The 18,936-nt window shown below is 37.0% G+C and overlaps 1 protein-coding gene across 1 annotated transcript in view; it reads left to right on the top strand.

Moving 5' to 3' along the window:
* Positions 1-18,936, top strand: part of LOC149838421 (serine/threonine/tyrosine-protein kinase HT1-like) — a 28,993-nt gene that overhangs the window by 9,640 nt on the left and 417 nt on the right. The window contains exons 2-3 of the mRNA XM_090006592.1: positions 1,010-1,465; positions 18,183-18,347. Coding sequence (XP_089862718.1) covers positions 1,010-1,465; positions 18,183-18,347 — 621 coding nt within the window. The remainder of the gene's footprint in view (positions 1-1,009; positions 1,466-18,182; positions 18,348-18,936) is intronic.

The following is an 18,936-nucleotide window of genomic DNA, read 5'->3' as shown; positions in this document are numbered from 1 at the left end:
TCATTTTGGGTCTTCCACATGAATCCTTTTCCTCCAATCATTTCTATCCAACGCCATGTCCTCGGTGAGGTTCAAAGCATTCATATCCTTTCCTATCATCTCCATCCAAGTCTTCCTAGGCCTACCCCGACCTCTTTTAACTAATATATTTTCCCATTTCTCCAACCTTCTAACTGGAGCATCATTAGGCCTTCGCCGAATATGTCCAAACCACCGTAAACGATTCTCTCGCATCTTATTTTCAATGGGTGCAACACCTACCTTCTTACGTATCTCTTCGTTCCGAATCTTATCTTTTATTGTATTTCCACACATCCATCTAAGCATCCGCATCTCAGCTACACTCATTTTTTGAATATGATGTCTCTTGGCAGCCCAACATTCCGTACCATATAGTAAAGCGGGTCTAATAGTCGTCCTATAAAACTCCCCTGGCTAGCTAAAACAAGAAAAAGGAAATAAAAAACAGGGGTGTGGATAGATTTTATGACATAACTGATAGTTCTAAAATTTGATCTTTAAGAAATGATATATTTGAATTTGGAAATTATCTAAGTGCTAATTTTGCATGACATGAGGATTTGTGCTGCTTGTATGTAGATTAGTTGTTTGTTAATTATTAACCTTGTTGGTTTTAATGTCCATTTATTTGTTGTTTCCTGTCTTGTACTTCTTTCATTTGTCCATATGACAAGAAAGTCTGTTTGGATATGTAATAACTGTTTATTAGAATATTGATTATGTTTTCTTATTTTTGATTAGTTGTTTCTGTATTACCATTCATTTTGCATGCTCTCATGCAAATACAAAACAAATTTTAATCCTTTTCCCATCTTTCTAAAACGTGACATTCAATCTTACCTTAGAAAAATGCATTCTTTGCACCTACCTTCATTTCTTGTTATAATTTCCTATGTTCATATAATAATTGTGAAATATTTCTGTGTGTGTGAGCTTTCAAGCACCAACTCACTTCTGATGGTTTCTTATTTGTGATTTACTTGTACAGTTCATTGCTGCATACAAAAAGCCTCCCGTGTATTGTATAATCACTGAATATATGTCTCAAGGAACACTAAGGATGTATCTTCACAAGAGAGAGCCTTATTCTTTGTCAACCAAAATGATTTTAAAGTTCGCTCTTGACATTTCTAGAGGAATGGAATATCTTCATTCCCAGGGGGTTATACACAGGGATCTCAAGTCCAATAACTTACTGTTGAATGATGAATTGATGGTTAAGGTTGTTGATTTTGGTATCTCATGCCTAGATACACAGTGCCATGCAACAAAAGAATTCATGGGGACATACCGGTGGATGGCTCCTGAAATGATCAAGGGGAAACCATACACTAAGAAGGTTGACGTTTACAGCTTTGGCATTGTCCTTTGGGAACTCTTAACAGCTCTTGTTCCATTTCAAGGGATGACTCCTGTGCAAGCTGCTTTTGCTATATCAGAGAAGGTAGTTACTAAACTGGTTATTTGTCCATCAAATAGTTTGAAAAAGCATTATGAATTGGCTGAGTGAAGCCTAACTATTCTTTTGGTACTAACTCAAAAGGTAGGTTTAAGCATGAAAGAATCCTGATTCATCCATGACCATAAAATGGTGAATTTTAGTTTCCTGATTTCTTTTGTAACCAAGAAAAAAGAATAACCAAACCTAGGCACGATCTGCCTGTATGTTTCAAAAAATCTGGGTTTTAAGGAGACCATTTTTTGAATTTTGAGTGCCTATTAAAGTATTTTCATGATGAATTAGTATCTCCTTTGTTATTGGTGTATTTGATATTTATCATCGGCTAGATAGCAATTTTCAGATCCTCCAATGACCTGTACTGAGTATTGGACTATGCTTGCTATCTGTTTAGCAACTTGCACATCCTCCAATGACCTGTATTGACTATTGAACTATCAGGTTTCTCTCTTTTCTGTCTTAACCTTTTCATGGTTTTCCTGGTATCAATGCTTACACAGCTATTTTCCATTGGTAAATGAATGATTCAAATATCAAATATAATTGCTAAATGGTAGGTATCAACTATTAGGAACCGGTTATTCTTATTTTTCTTCTGTCAAAGATTTTAAACATGGCATGGGATTATCTTCTCGGTGTTTAGGTCCTTCTATTCTCTTAGAGCTTGGGACCTTAGCTTCAATAGTTTTCACCTCACCCCATTGCCCAAGAGAAATCACATGGCTCCATAAAGAAAGGGTAAGCTTTCCACTAAGCAAAGAGGACAGCAGTTTTTTAGGAAGCCACTATGTCTTGGATTATTTTATGCAGGCAATGTTAACCAAGAGAAAATAACTGCCCTCCTACCAGGACCCCCCCACCCATAAAAAAAATTTTGGGAAAAGGAGGGACCTTGGTTGAAGAAGAGACTGGTGAAATGATTTTCAATGGATACTATCCTCATAAAATTTCCCCTTTCCCATCACGTTTGCAATAGATATTATCATCATCCTCTGATAAACTCTACCTTACCAAAATCAACATTAGTCCTTCCCACTCACTACTGTTCCCTTGATTAAGATGCTTTCGTTGGGGTTTAATCTCATATTCTATTCCCCAGCCAACAATGTGCCTCCAAAACTCTAGTTCCCTTGCCAAAGAGAATATGGTTGGGAATTTGACTGCCAAGAAATATGATCCAACTGGGGATCAGTTAAGAATCTATTCATTCTTCCATTACCAATTCTGACCCCTTCCCTTACTATTGTAGGGCACAGCCTTAACTGCCATATATCTTCTTTTCAGATCAACCACCACCATTTTTTAAGAAATGCTTTGTTCATGATATGAATTCTTCTGATACCTTGCCCCCATAAATCTTCTATATTCAGAAAACAAGAACCAGGAGAATCATTACAACAACAAACAACAACAACTACGCCTTCATCCCAAAACAATTGGGGTCGGCGATATGAACCAACAAAGAAAATCATTCTGGGTCTTCCACATGAATCCTTCTCCTCCATTCATTTCTATCCAATGTCATGTCCTCGGTGAGGTTCAAAGCATCCATATCCTTTCCTATCACCTCCATCCATGTCTTCCTAGGCCTACCCCGACCTCTTTTAACTAATATATTTTCCCATTTCTCCATCCTTCTAACTGGAGCATCATTAGGCCTTCGTCGAATATGTCCAAACCACCGTAAACGATTCTCTCTCATCTTATTTTCAATGGGTGCAACGCCTACCTTCTTACGTATCTCCTCGTTCCGAATCTTATCTTTTATTGTATTTCCACACATCCATCTCAGCATACGCATCTCAGCTACACTCATTTTTTGAATATGATGTCTCTTGGCAGCCCAACATTCCGTACCATATAGTAAAGCGGGCCTAATAGTCGTCCTATAAAACTTTCCCTTCAACCGCAATGGCATTCTACGATTGCACAACACTCCAGTTGCACTCTTCTATTTCATCCACCCAACCTTTATCCTATGATTTACATCTCCATCAATTTCTCCATACTTTTGAATGATAGATCCCAAATATTTGAAAGAATCATCCACCGGTATTTCTTGCTCACCAAGCTTCACTACACTCCCATCTCTATTTCGTTGCTTACTAAATCGACATTCCATGTATTCTGTCTTACTCTTACTCAACTTAAAACCTCTTGCTTCCAATGTCTGTCTCCATAATTCTAACTTAGCATTAACCCCAGCTCTAGACTCATCAATCAAAACAATATCATCAGCAAACAACATACACCACGGCACATTTTCTTGAATTGATCTCGTAAGCTCATCCATCACTATAGCAAATAGGAAAGGGCTTAAAGCAGATCCTTGATGTAACCCAACCGTTATAGGAAAATTGGTTGTCACCCCTCCACAAGTGCGGACATTGGTTACTACTCTTTCATACATATCTTTAATTATACTAATGTACTTGAGAGAAACACCTTTCTTCATCATTGTCCACCAGAGAACGTCCCTAGGTACTCTATCGTAAGCCTTCTCCAAATCAATAAAAACCATATGCAAATCTTTGTTCCTCTCTCTATTTCTCTCAATAAGTTGTCTAAGAAGATGTATAGCTTCCATAATAGTGTAATGAAGTGCCAAATGAAAAGAGCAACGTCTCCAAGCGAAAGCACGGAAGCACGCACATACACAAGAGGCCACTAAAGTGCAAAATAAACCACAAAAGTGGTCAAGCACAAAAAGAAGATAAAAAATATATTTCTCTTCATAGAATGCTTCATAAGAAGCTTAACAAATACATGGGGTTGTGCCCCTTATTTATACACAGCAAGGGACCCAAGGAGGGGCTCCCATAGAGTCGTTGGATCCCCTCCAACGGTCATATTTATGACCGTTGGAGGGGTCCAACGACTCTATGTGGACCCCTCTCAAGTGAATAAAAACAAAAAACTAAAAAAGCAAAAAAGGAAAAAGAATAAAGGAAAAAGAAAAAGAGAAAAGCATATCAATGATATGCGTGTACAGGGTGAAATGACAGAAATACCCCTATCGGGTTTTACAAAATAAATATATATATATATTTATATATATAGATAGACACATAGACATATATATATCATATATATGTGTATGTGTCGTAATCTATGTATATAGATATATATATATATATATATATAAATATACATCATTTTTTAACACCCCCCCTCAAACACATGGTGAGATCACCGAGAGTTTGCTAAGGAGGAAGTAGAAGCGAGGCGAAGGCAAAGCTTTGGTGAAGAATGTAATGAAATGGTGGTCTTCAACAAATGCACAAATAACTCACAAACAAGTGTCTATTGGAGACACTACAAGCATGACCCTTGAAAGGGTATAAAGGGAAGAACACTTGAAAAATAAATAATACTTTATTCATGAACAAAATGCTTAAGAAGCATGGTTATTTACATTGAAGGGGTTCACCCCTATATATACAAAAAAATGGGAGAGAGAGGAGAGCTCATTTTGAGCTCTCCAAAAAGAGACGTTGGATTCCAACGTCTCTTAATATAGCTGTTGGACTACAGTCCAACAGCATTTATTATTATAGCTGTTGGACTATAGTCCAACAGCATTTATTATAGCTGTTGGACTACAGTCCAACAGCTACTTGCACAGTCAAGTTCCAACAGGAACTTGACTGAATCAAAATATCTATTTTCTATTGAACTAGATGCTAAAAAAGAAAATAAAAAAATAGAAAAAGAAAATAATAAAAGAAAATATAATAATATTAAATAATATATATATATATATTGCAGTTTACATTTTAACACTCCCCTTCAAACTTACGGTACAATGAGCGAAAGTTTGTCTAAGAGGAAGTGAAATCTGGGAGCAGCGAGAGGCTTGGTGAAGAAGTCTGCTAATTGATATTCTGATGTAACATATGGCAGATCAATGGTTCCATGTAAGTATTCCTCTCTGACATAGTGACAGTCCATCTCAATGTGTTTAGTGCGCTCATGGAATGTCCGGTTGCTTGCAATGTAGATCGCACTTTTGTTGTCACAGCACATCTTTGAAGCTTGCGTTGCTTTAGCTCCCATATCCGCTAGCAATCGTCTGAGCCAAACAACCTCCATAGTGGTGGTTGCCATGGCTCTGTATTCAGCTTCGGTGGAGGAAAGAGAGACTTTCTGCTGCTTCTTGCATCTCCACGAAATTAAGGTTTCACCTAGGAACACACAAAAACCAGTAGTTGAGTGTCTATTATTGGGATCACCTCCCCAGTCAGCATCAGTATATGCAATTAAATTTAATGAAGATGAAGCAGACAAGAAAAGTCCTCGTGAAAGAGAGGATTTTAAGTATCTAATAATACGCAAAATCGCTCCCATGTGCACGGAGGTGGGAGCATGCTGAAACTGACTGACTGTATGAACCGCATGAGTTATATCTGGCCTAGTAATGGAAAGATAAGAAAGAGCTCCAACAAGTTGTCTATAAGGAGTAGGATCATCAAGAAGTTCTCCATCATCAATTTTCATTTTAACATTGACAACTTCTGGAGTGTCTACTTTCTTATCATCTGTAATTCCAGACCTGGAAACGATATCAAGAGCAAATTTAGATTGAGATATCAAATACCCCCGAGGGGAATAAGCAACTTCAATGCCTAAAAAATATCTTAATAAACCTAAGTCAGTCATTTCAAAGTGAGTTTTAAGAAGAGATTTGATATTCGCAACTCCCTGTTTGTCGCCTCCGGTGATGATCATATCGTCCACATAGAGAAGAAGAATAATGATGCCTGCATCAGATTTCTTAACAAACAAAGCAGTGTCAGTTAAACAAGGTTGAAAACCAATATCAAGCATAACATGACTAAATCGGTCATACCAGGCTTTTGGAGCCTGTTTAAGACCATAAAGAGCTTTTTCTAGACGAAGAGCTTTACCCTTAGGGATACTAATACCAGGTGGGGCTTCCATGTATACTTCTTCAACGAGATTCCCATTCAGGAAAGCATTTTTGACATCTAATTGAAAGATAGGCCATGTTCTAATAGAGGCCAAGGCTATTAAAGTTCTAACAGTGGTCATACGGGCCACAGGAGCAAATGTTTCTTCATAATCGATGCCATACTCTTGGGCATATCCTTTTGCTACTAAACGGGCCTTATATCTTTCCAGGGTCCCATCACTTTTGGTTTTGACTTTGTATACCCACCTACAACCTATAGGTTTCTTACCCGGAGGAATATCTTGTATCGTCCAAGTATTGGCCTTTTCTAGTGCATCCAATTCTATTTTCATGGCTTCTATCCATTCTATATGATTTTTTGCTTGAGAATAGGATGATGGTTCAACATATGATTGTATTAATGTAATGGCGGCCCTATACGTGGGTGAAAAAGATTCATAAGACACAAATTTTTCTGGAGGTTTAGAGATTCTAGACGTTCTTTTAGGTGAGACTTCAGAGTATTTTTGTAATGCACATGGAAGATTTTGCTCTCTACGTCTTGAATATTGTAGACTAACATCCCTATGGATTTGCTCTTCATTATCATCATTTTCAACAACAATAGGACTTTGATCATTGTCAAGGTCACATCCAACATCACATTCATTGGATTTTGAAGTTGGATCAATTAAAAACGAGTATTCAGTGACATCCTTGGATTTTTCAAATTCAAAGAAGCTTTCTTTTTCCAAAAATGATACATTTCTTGACACATATAATTTGTCATTTTGAAAATCGAAACACTTGTAGCCTTTTTGATTATCAGCATATCCTAAAAAGGCACATGGGATTGCACGAGGAGAGAGTTTATCATTTCTGTTGGTGAAAACAAAACATTTGCATCCAAAGACTCTTAATCTAGAATAATCTGGAGTTAAATTAACAAGCTTTTCTATTGGAGTTGTATTCTTTAATGAGGAAGATGGCATCCTATTAATGAGGTAGGTGGCAGTTAGGACCGCTTCAGCCCAAAAACTTTTTGGAACTTGATTTGCAATTAGCAATGTCCTAGTAGTTTCCATAATGTGCCGATGTTTGTGTTCGGCTAGGCCATTCTGTTGTGGAGTGTGTGGACATGATCTTTGATGTGTAATACCATGTAAATTGAGATAGTCTTTGAATTCGTTGGACATAAATTCTCCCCCTGAATCAGTGCGAAAAACAGAAATATCATTTTGAAACTTATTTTTAACCATTTTATGAAATATTTGAAAGTTAGCAAAGACATCAGATTTATGTTTAAGAAAATAAATCCAAGTATGTCTAGAAAAGTCATCAACAAAAATGACATAATATGTATAACCACCTTTGAAAATAACTGGTGCGGGGCCCCAAACATCCGAATGTATTAACTCAAGTGGTCGTGAGGAAACAAAAGTTCTACTAAGAAATGGTAACCTTTTCATTTTGCCAAGAATGCAGTCTTTACAAGAAAAATTTTCAGAATTACAAAAATTTTCCAAACTTGGAAAATATTGAATTTTAGACATATGAGGATGACCAAGCCTTTTGTGCCATAAATCCAATTCTAATTTCTGAATATTATAACAAAATGCATTCTTGGGTAATTCCAAAAAGTCCATGTAATAAAGTCCTTCTCTGTGGCCTTCCCCAATCAGCTTCCCTGACTGGCGATCCTGTACCCAACAACCATGAGAAGAGAAGGAGATATTACATCCATAATCAGATATTTGCGAGACAGATAAAAGATTCAAATTAAGTTTAGGGATATATCTAACTTCTGGGATAAAAAATCTTTTGGATTTTTGAAGATTTTCAAAACATCCTATTCCTTTTACTTTGAGAGATGTGCCATCGGCTGTAAAAACCTTTGACACACTTGAGTCATTTTTAAGACATTCGGATAGACTATTAACATTTGGGGTCATATGAAAAGAAGCACCAGAATCTAAAAGCCAAGGAAAGTTACCTGGACCGGAGAAAGATGCAACTGCCGCTCCAGTTGAGGCTTCGGTTGAGGAGGATACCCCTTTGAGAAGAGGTTGAAGGATTTCCATCAGTTGAGCCATAGACACAGGTGCATCTTGATCTTTTGACTCAGATTCAACAGATGCAACTCTTTTTTCTTCTCTTCTTTTTAACTTTGGACATTGAGGCCTATAGTGCCCCGGTTCATGACAATGATGACAAATAACTTTTCTTTTATCAAAGTCGCTGTTTTGTCTTCCAAAATGAGGCGGCTTGTAAGTACGAGTATGATTCCCCGGTCTAGATACAGCTAAAACGGAGTCATCATCAACTTTTGGAGTACTTTTTCTAAGTCTATTTTCCTCCATAGTGAGCTCTTCTATAGTATCAACAATAGAAGGAATTTTTCCACGATGTAAAAGGGCCGATTTGGTGGATTCAAACTCCGGCCTTAGACCATTCACAAATTGATAGAAATGTTCCATATCGAGTTGCTTTTGGCGAAGCTCGATGTCTTCGGCACAATGCCATTTGGGCTCAAGAAGAGCCAACTCTTCCCAAAGTTCGGACAACTCATTATAATATTCTCGAATAGTTTTATCTTTTTGAGTCATTGTCCGAACTTTATCTTGTAAATTGCATACATGTGCAATATCTTTAAGGGAATACATGTTTTTGAGGTATTCCCAAGCCTTATCGGCATGCTCAAACTTAGCTAGACTAGAGCATTTTTTAATGTCTATGCTATTGATGAGCCATGACATAATTTTTGCATGTCCTATCCTCCATTCTTTCCATTTCTTTTCATAAGTGGCTAACGCCTTACTCTTCTCTTCTTCCGTTAGAGGAACCTCTTTATCACCCTCTTTCTTGGTAAGAGATAGTTTAGGTTCCAAATCGGAACCATCCACTATACCCCATAAACCTTTTCCCCAAATGTGGTGCTTCATAATCGAAGCCCACATTACATAGTTAGTATCATTTAGCTTCATAGGAATGATGGTGATCTTATCATTGTCATCCATCTTTTACAAGGGTAAGAGAGGAATAAATAGGAGGAGAGAGAGAGAGAAAAATAAAAAGAAAAGAAAAAGAGTAGACAAAGGAATAAGAGAGGATACAAAACCAAATTTTTTTTGTAGCACAAGTTCGCCTTTCTTCAAACAAATCTTCTTGAGCCAAGAACAAGGTGATGAAACACCTTTTGTAAATGTGGCACGGAAATCGAGGCAGAAGCACTTCAAGATCTAAGGATTTCGTAGCTTTGATACCATGTAATGAAATGGTGGTCTTCAACAAATGCACAAATAACTCACAAACAAGTGTCTATTGGAGACACTACAAGCATGACCCTTGAAAGGGTATAAAGGGAAGAACACTTGAAAAATAAATAATACTTTATTCATGAACAAAATGCTTAAGAAGCATGGTTATTTACATTGAAGGGGTTCACCCCTGTATATACAAAAAAATGGGAGAGAGAGGAGAGCTCATTTTGAGCTCTCCAAAAAGAGACGTTGGATTCCAACGTCTCTTAATATAGCTGTTGGACTACAGTCCAACAGCATTTATTATTATAGCTGTTGGACTATAGTCCAACAGCATTTATTATAGCTGTTGGACTATAGTCCAACAGCTACTTGCACAGTCAAGTTCCAACAAGAACTTGACTGAATCAAAATATTTAGTTTCTATTGAACTAGATGCTAAAAAAGAAAATAAAAAAATAGAAAAAGAAAATAATAAAAGAAAATATAATAATATTAAATATATATATATATATTGCATTTTACATTTTAACAAAGAAGTCCGCTAACTGATATTCGGTAGGAACATATGGAAGTTGAATGGTGCCTCGTAAAAACTCATCTCGAACATAATGACAGTCCATCTCAATATGCTTCGTTCGTTCGTGAAAAGTGTGATTGCTAGCAATATAAATGGAGCTCTTGTTGTCACAGCACAACTTTGAGGGAGTGGAGAATAAGACACCCATATCTTTAAGTAAGCTTCTTAACCATATAATCTCAGTTGTGGTAGTGGTCATCGCACGATATTCTGCTTCAGTAGATGAGAGAGAAACTTTACGCTGCTTCTTACACCTCCAGGAGATAAGTGACTCCCCAAGAAACACACAATAACCTGTGGTAGAAATACGATCATCGGGGTTACCCCCCCAATCAGAGTCAGTATACGCAAGTAAAGTAAGAGGTGAAGAAGAGGAAAAGAATACTCCCTTAGTTATGGAATCTTTTAAGTATCTGATAATCTTCATTACTGCTGCCATGTGAGTGGTGGTAGGAGCAGTCTGAAATTGGCTTGCACTATGAACTGCATGAGAAATGTCAGGCCTGGTGATAGATAAATATGTTAAGGATCCAATCAATTGACGATAAGGCGTGGGATCTGCTAAAGGAGTGCCATCATTGGCTCTCATCTTGGCATTGATCACTTCTGGAGTCTCCACCCTTTTGTCATCTGTCAGCCCAGACCTAGCAATAATATCAGAGGCAAGCTTCATCTGAGATAGGACATACCCCTTGGGGGAGTATGCAACTTCAATTCCTAAGAAATACCTCAAAAAACCTAGATCAGACATATCAAAATTTTTCTTAAGAATATTTTTAATAAGATCAATACCTTTCTTATCATTACCTGTGATAATCATATCATCAACATATAATAACAAAATTGTTATGTGTTCATTAGAGGATTTAACAAACAAAGCAGTATCAGTGTAACATGAGGAGAAACCATTATCAAGAACTACTTTGCTAAAAAGATCATACCAAGCTTTTGGCGCTTGTTTTAACCCATAAAGAGCTTTGTTTAATTTTAGAATATTACCTTTCCCAATTTCAAGACCCGGCGGAGGGTCCATAAGAACTTCACATAAAGTTCCATTTAAGAAAGCATTTTTAACATCAAGTTGGTATATAGGCCATTGTTTGATGGATGCTAAAGCAATTAAGGTTCGTACACTAGTCATTCTGGCTACGGGAGCAAAAGTTTCTTCATAATCAATCCCATATTCTTGGGCATAGCCTTTTGCAACCAAACGAGCTTTGTATCTTTCAAGAGACCCATCACATTTAGTTTTGACTTTATATACCCATCTACACCCAATTGCCTTCTTCCCTAAAGGTTGAGGAATAATGCTCCAGGTTTGGGCTTTGTTAAGAGCCTCTAATTCGATTTTCATGGCTTCAATCCAATGTGGGTGATCTTTAGCTTCCTTGAAAGAGGTAGGTTCGTGATACAAATGTATTAACATAAGACCGGCCCTATAATTCAGAGAAAAAGATTCATAGGACACAAACTTTTGTGGTGGCCTACTAGTACGAGAAGATCTCCTAGGTAGATTGTTGTCAGTAGATTCTTCTAAAGAGAAGTCTTGAGAGTATCTGTCAATAGCAGGTTGATGTTCATTTCCTATCCGCCGGGTATAGACATTTATATCATTAAGGTTTTCATTTTGGGAGGTATTATCATGTTGTTGTATATTATAATGTGAAATTCCATCACAACTAGTATCACAAGTAATAGCCTCAGGAGACTCAATTCTAGGAGCTAAGTCAAATAGAAAAGAATAATCGATGTCTTCCTTAGATGTGTGGATATTGAAACCATTTTGTTCTTCAATAAAGTTTACATTTCTCGACATATATAATTTATTGTTTCGAATATCATAGCATCTATAGCCTTTTTTATTCTCACCATAGCCAATGAACACACATTCAATAGCTTTAGGTGACAACTTATCTTGTCCTAGACTAAGTACAAAACATTTGCATCCAAAGATTCTTAGTCTATTAAAATCGGGAGTAATTTTAAATAATTTTTCAAAGGGCGAAACATTTTTCAAAGAGGAAGAGGGCATACGATTCACAAGATATGTTGCGGTAAGAAGAGCTTCGGCCCAAAAATTTTTAGGAACACATTTAGACACAAGAAGAGTTCTTGTGGTTTCAATTAAATGCCTATGTTTCCTTTCCGCAAGACCATTTTGTTGCGGAGTTTTAGGACAAGATCGTTGGTGCAAAATTTCATTTGTTTTAAAATAATTTTGGAAGTCTTTAGACATGTATTCTCCTCCTGAGTCGGATCTAAAAATAGTTATATTGTGTTGGAATTGGTTTTGAACAAGAGCGTGAAACTCTTTAAAATTAGTGAAGACATCGGATTTATTCTTGATAATATAAACCCATGTGTATCTAGTAAAATCATCAATAAAAGAAACATAGTAAGAGAAGCCTCCTTTGGACATAACGGGTGCCGGTCCCCATACATCGGAATGCACAAGTTAAAAAGGCCTTTTTGACACAAAATTGCTATGAGAATATGGAATAGAGTGAATTTTCCCAAGAATACAATCATTGCATGTAAATGTATTTGTATTACAAATTTTTTCCAAAAATGGAAAAAGGTACAATTTAGAAATACTAGGGTGTCCAAGTCTCTTATGCCAAGTCTCAATATCTTTGGATTGAACATGATTACAAAATGATTTGGATGGCAAAGACAAAAAATCCATATAGTAAAGGTCCCCTCTTCTATGGCCTTGCCCAATCCGCTTCCCGGACCGGAGATCCTGCACATAGCAATGGGTAGGTGAAAAAGAGACATTACATTCAAAATCGGTAATTTGAGAGACGGAAAAAAGATTTAGATTAAGTTTTGGGATGATTCGGATTTTGGGAACAAAAAATTCTTTGTTTTGGTCATAAATTTTCTCAAGGTTTCCAATACCCTCAACATTTAAAGAAGTTCCATCGGCGGTGGATACATATGATTTAAATTTATTGAGACTTGGTTTTGACAAAAGTGATGCATTTGGAGTCATATGGAAAGAGGCACCCGAATCAAGAATCCAAGAGGACATACCTGGAAATGAAGAGATGGCGGCACCGGAAGTGGACGGTGAGGATGATGATGTAGAGGCGTTCATCTTCATAAATTGTTGGAGAGTTTCGGTTAGATGAGCGATGGAATCCTTTATGTCACCATCCTTTTTTGTATCTTCATTGATGATTGGAGGAGTCTCTCCCACGGAAGCTACCTTCTTCTTGAATTTAGGGCAATCGGGACGAATATGGCCCGGTTCATTACAATTATGACAAATGATTTTTCTTCCTCCACCACCATTATTCTTCCAAAAATGTGGTGGTTTATATGATCTTACATTGTTGCCGGGTCTAGACACGGCATGTACTTCATCAACATCCCTTTTTAAGGCCAAACGGGTTTCTTCTTGACATAAATCGGCCAAAATATCGCTTAGAGGAGTAGAGGCTCTATGAAGTAGAGATCCTCTAAGTTGTTCAAATTCGGGACGAAGCCCATGAATAAATTGAAAGAACCTCTCTTTTTCCATTTGCTCTTGTCGCATAGCAATAGCACTTCCTTCCCATTGCGGTTCGAGAAGGACAAGTTCATCCCATAAAGAAGATAGGGCACTATAGTAGTCCCTAATGCTCATATCACCTTGCTTGGTAGCTCTTACCTTTTCTTGTAGAAAAAAATGCCTAGCAAGGTCTCTTTGAGTGTACATACCTTTCATAAAAAACCATGCTTCATTAGCCTTCTTGAATTTTGCAAGATTTGCACAAATCTTTAATTCGACGTTATTCATGAACCATGCTAAGATTTTAGCATGTTCACTTTCCCAATCTTCCATTTTAGAAGAATAATCAAGAATAGCCTTTTCTTTTTCTTCTTCATTCAAAGCTTTTTCTTCACCTCCTTCAAGTTTAGTTAACTTTAGTTGTGGTTCCGGAATGGTTCCACATACATAACCCCAAAGCCTTTTACCTTTGAGATTATTCTCCATAGCGGCCGCCCACATGCGATAATTGGTCCCATCCAATTTGAATGAGAGATCGATTTTTGCATCTTTGTTGGCCATTAGAAGAAAATTTTATAAGACAAGAGAGAGGAGAGGTATTACTTGTCAAGGGAGGATCCAATGAAGCCTTCTTAACCAAGGCTCTGATACCATGTAATGAAGTGCCAAATGAAAAAAGCAACGTCTCCAAGCGAAAGCACGGAAGCACGCACATACACAAGAGGCCACTAAAGGGCAAAATAAACCACAAAAGTGGTCAAGCACAAAAAGAAGATAAAAAATATATTTCTCTTCATAGAATGCTTCATAAGAAGCTTAACAAATACATGGGGTTGTGCCCCTTATTTATACACAGCAAGGGACCCAAGGAGGGGCTCCCATAGAGTCGTTGGAGCCCCTCCAACGGTCATATTTATGACCGTTGGAGGGGTCCAACGACTCTATGTGGACCCCTCTCAAGTGAATAAAAACAAAAAACTAAAAAAGCAAAAAAGGAAAAAGAATAAAGGAAAAAGAAAAAGAGAAAAGCATATCAATGATATGCGTGTACAGGGTGAAATGACAGAAATACCCCTATCGGGTTTTACAAAATAAATATATATATATTTATATATATAGATAGACACATAGACATATATATATCATATATATGTGTATGTGTCGTAATCTATGTATATAGATATATATATAAATATACATCATTTTTTAACAAGTAGATCTTCCAGGCATAAAACCAAATTGATTCTCCGATATCATGACAACCTTCCTCAACCTAGACTCAATCACTCTCTCCCAAAGTTTCATAGTATGACTCATGAGTTTTATACCACGATAGTTTGTGCAATCTTGTATATCACCCTTATTCTTATATAGAGGCACCAAAGTACTCTTCCTCCACTCATTAGGCATCTTATTTGTCCGCCAAATCTTGTTAAAAAGATTTGTCAATCATTCTAAATCTTTCTCTCCCAAGCATTTCCAAGCCTCGATAGGTATACCATCTGGGCCAACTGCCCTTCTTGATTTCATTTTCTTCAAAGCCTCTGCAATTTCTTTCTTTTGAATCTTGCGCATGAAGTCACGATTCATCTCATGAAAAGGAATGGAAAAGTCTCCAAGATCCTGAGCATGACTTTCATTAAATAGCTTATCAAAATAATCTTTCCATCTCTCCTTAATCTCCTCATCTTTGACTAAAACCCTTTGCGTTTCGTCTTTGATACATCTAACCATAGCCAGATCTCTCGATTTCCTATCTCTCATTTTTGCAATCCTATAAATATCCTTCTCACCCTCTTTGGTATCCAACTTGTCATAAACCTCCTTATATACCTTATCCCTCGCGTTCCGAACTACTTTTTTAGCTTCCTTCTTTGCTATCATATACTTCTCCAAATTCTCATTATCACGACTTTTACTTAGATTTCTATAACACTCTCTTTTAACCTTAATAGCTAATTTGACATCCTCGTTCCACCACGATGTATCCTTACCTAGCGGTGCACCGCCTTTAGACTCACCTAATACCTCCTTAGCCACCTTTCTCATGCCACCCGCTATCTTATTCCACATAGATTCTGAATCCTCTTCGAGACACCAATCAACTTCCTTAACTACCCGCTCTACAAACATTCCTTGTTTAGCTCCTTTCAGTGCCCACCACTTAATTCTAAGATCTATCCTATGTCTATCCCTTTTGCGGCATTGTCTAATTCTAAGATCTAAAATTAAGACTCTATGTTGTGTAGCTACACTTACTCCCGGTATAACCTTACAATCGATGCAACAACCCCTATCTCTCTTTTTAAGTAGGAAAAAATCTATCTGACTCGTATTAACCCCACTTTTAAATGTTACTAGGTGAGACTCCCTCTTCCTAAACCAAGTGTTTGCTAAGATCATATCATAGGACAAACCAAAATCTAAAATCCTTTCTCCACTATCGTTTCTTTCTCCTATACCATAGCCTCTATGGATACTCTCAAATCCATCCCTACTAATGCCTACATGCCCATTAAGGTCACCGCCGATGAAAAGCCTTTCTCCATAAGATATCCCTTGTACTACTCCATCTAAATCTTTCCAAAATTGACGCTTAGTGGAATCATCTAAACCTACTTGAGGTGCATAAACACTAATAATATTAATAATATCCGTACCTAATACTAATTTAATAAGTAAAATCCTATCACCCTTCCTACGGACCTCAACTACATTCTCTATAAACTCATGACTCATAACAATCCCTACTCCATTCCTATTCCTATTTATTCTTGTATACCAAATCTTATATCCCCAAGGTTCTATCACTTTTGCTTTCTCACCTACCCATTTGGTCTCTTGTAGACATAAAATATCAATCTTTCTCCTACACATAACATCTACTAACTCTACCAACTTACCAGTTAAAGACCCTATGTTCCAAGTGGCTAACCTAATTTTATGGTCTTGGACTAACTTCTTTACCCCCACCCGTCCAACAAAGTGAGGGAACCCTTGCCTATTTGACACCACACCCGGGCGCCGGTGTGACGCGTCACTTCCGGGCGACGACCTAGCAACCCTTGCCCATTTATCACTGCCTCCGGGCCTATAGAGTACAGCGCGTCGCTCAGTAGGGAACGCCCCAATGAAATTCTCATATTGGTTCATATTCATAGGGTATGATTAAGTTTTTATGCTGGCTGTCACAGGCCTACCGCAACCCTCCTCCTTTATCCGGGCTTGGGACCGGCAGTGTATAACTAAACAGTTATACACAGGCGGAGTTAACCAGGAGAATCATTAAAAACGTTAAATCTCCTCCATAAATAACTGCAATAAGTATGTTACAGTGAGGAGGAAAAGAATGGTGATATTGGTCATATTTTCTTGATGAATGAGGATTTCACCTGTAAATCTGCATGAACTCTTGAACCATGGCCATGGTTGATGCTTTAATCCATAGAAAGTGGTCAAAGTTTAAAAGATAAACCTAATGAAACGATTGTGCTTGATCTTTTTCCCAAATAAATATTTAGCATACTAGTGTTTTGTAACATAATTGGCCTTTGGATATGCAAAGTTAAACCAAATATATGTTTAATATATCCTGATCAGGAATCTTGCTTGGAGAACTTACGGTCTCTAAATTAATCTTCTACTAAGCATGCTTTGAGCTTTAAATGTTACGTGGGGTGATGCTATGAGCTAGTAGTGGTCACATTAGGATATAATAGTGATGCTAGAAAATTTAGAAACTATTGTCTTTGTCAAGTAGTCATTCGTGAAATAATCTTGGGTAATTTACATACAGGCACCTAACATATAGCAAATTTATGTCTAGCCACCTCAGTTTTCATATATTTAAAATAAATGCCTACCATTTCCACAAATTGCTCAGTTGGCCACCTGTGTTTACTTTTACCTTCTGAAATTATTTATTGGCCCTTGATTGTAGCTACAAAAATTGGAAGCTGCAAAGGTGTCATTCATTAATTTAAAGAAAGTAAAATATTATATGTGTCATTTTAAGAGTTAACTAGAGCTAGCCAGCTAAGTGATATAAAAAGTAACTCAAGCAGTCATCTAAACAATTTCTTAAAAAGGTGGGTTCTTATCATAAATATTTGAAAATTAAGGTTGCTAAACGTAGATTTGCCATATGTTAGGTTCCTACATGTGAATTACCCTAATTTTTCTTAATGCATCGGCATTAGACCACCCTCCATCTACTCAACATTTATATTCATTTTCCTATTTGTGGTTCTTGTTCTTTAGAGAATATACTTCTGTTGGTGATCATAATATTTTAAAAAATGCAAAGATTACAGGTTTGAATGATCAATCGACTTGGTCTTGGAGTCTAAAGAATGTTTTCCTATTTCTCTCAGATTTCAAAACTTTAAAATATGTAATCTTCTAATTCATTTTTTAGACATCTAATCCTCTAATCCAATTGTTGTTATGTGCAGAATGAACGACCACATATACCAGACACCTGTTCTCCTGCAATTTCTGACCTTATAAGGCGTTGCTGGTCATCAGACCCAGCAAAACGACCAGATTTCACTTATATTGTTTCACTACTGGAGTGGTTTGATGAATGTCTGAGGAAAGACCTGCCACTCATTCCACAGGTGGGGTCTACTAACAACTGTATGATCTTCTAACACTTTAAAAGGTTGCATTTCCAAGAACTGGTTTGTTTCTATCTAAGCCTAATCCATTTGCAAAAGTCAGAAATTGAGGTTCAGGATTGCACCATATGCATTGGTAGTTCCCAAAGTTCAGCTCTCTTCTTTAATTGTATGTAAACCAACATGGGCTAATATCTTTTCTTCTTCTTTACAAAATAAAATGCATGTACAAGCTAAGGAAGCTATTTACGTGGAAACAGATACCGGTATTTGTCTATTTGCATGTAAAGATGTCAATAGAGCAGTTATTATGAAGTTGAACTAAAGTTGCTAGAATAGGTTGGGCAACTATCTTGTGCATTATAAATAGTTCAGGCCCAAAATTTCACATCTATGATTATTTGACTAGAATCACATCATGAATCAAAGTTAGAATATGATTGAGTGCTGCTTGCATAGAAGAAAAGGCTACAATGGCTACAGTTGTTAAAGGAACTGTGTGTGTGTGTGTGAAGCTGTTGGAGTTGTTTCTAATAGAGGTTCCTTAAAAACACTTGTAAATAGTTGACATCAGATAGCTAACAATGTC

This window comes from Nuphar pumila, chromosome 5, assembly GCF_984573655.1.
Source record: "Nuphar pumila chromosome 5, dmNupPumi1.hap1.1, whole genome shotgun sequence".
Classification (NCBI taxonomy): domain Eukaryota; kingdom Viridiplantae; phylum Streptophyta; class Magnoliopsida; order Nymphaeales; family Nymphaeaceae; genus Nuphar; species Nuphar pumila.
The sequence above is the reverse complement of the archived record's forward strand: the minus strand, read 5'-3'. Positions and strand labels throughout refer to the sequence as shown.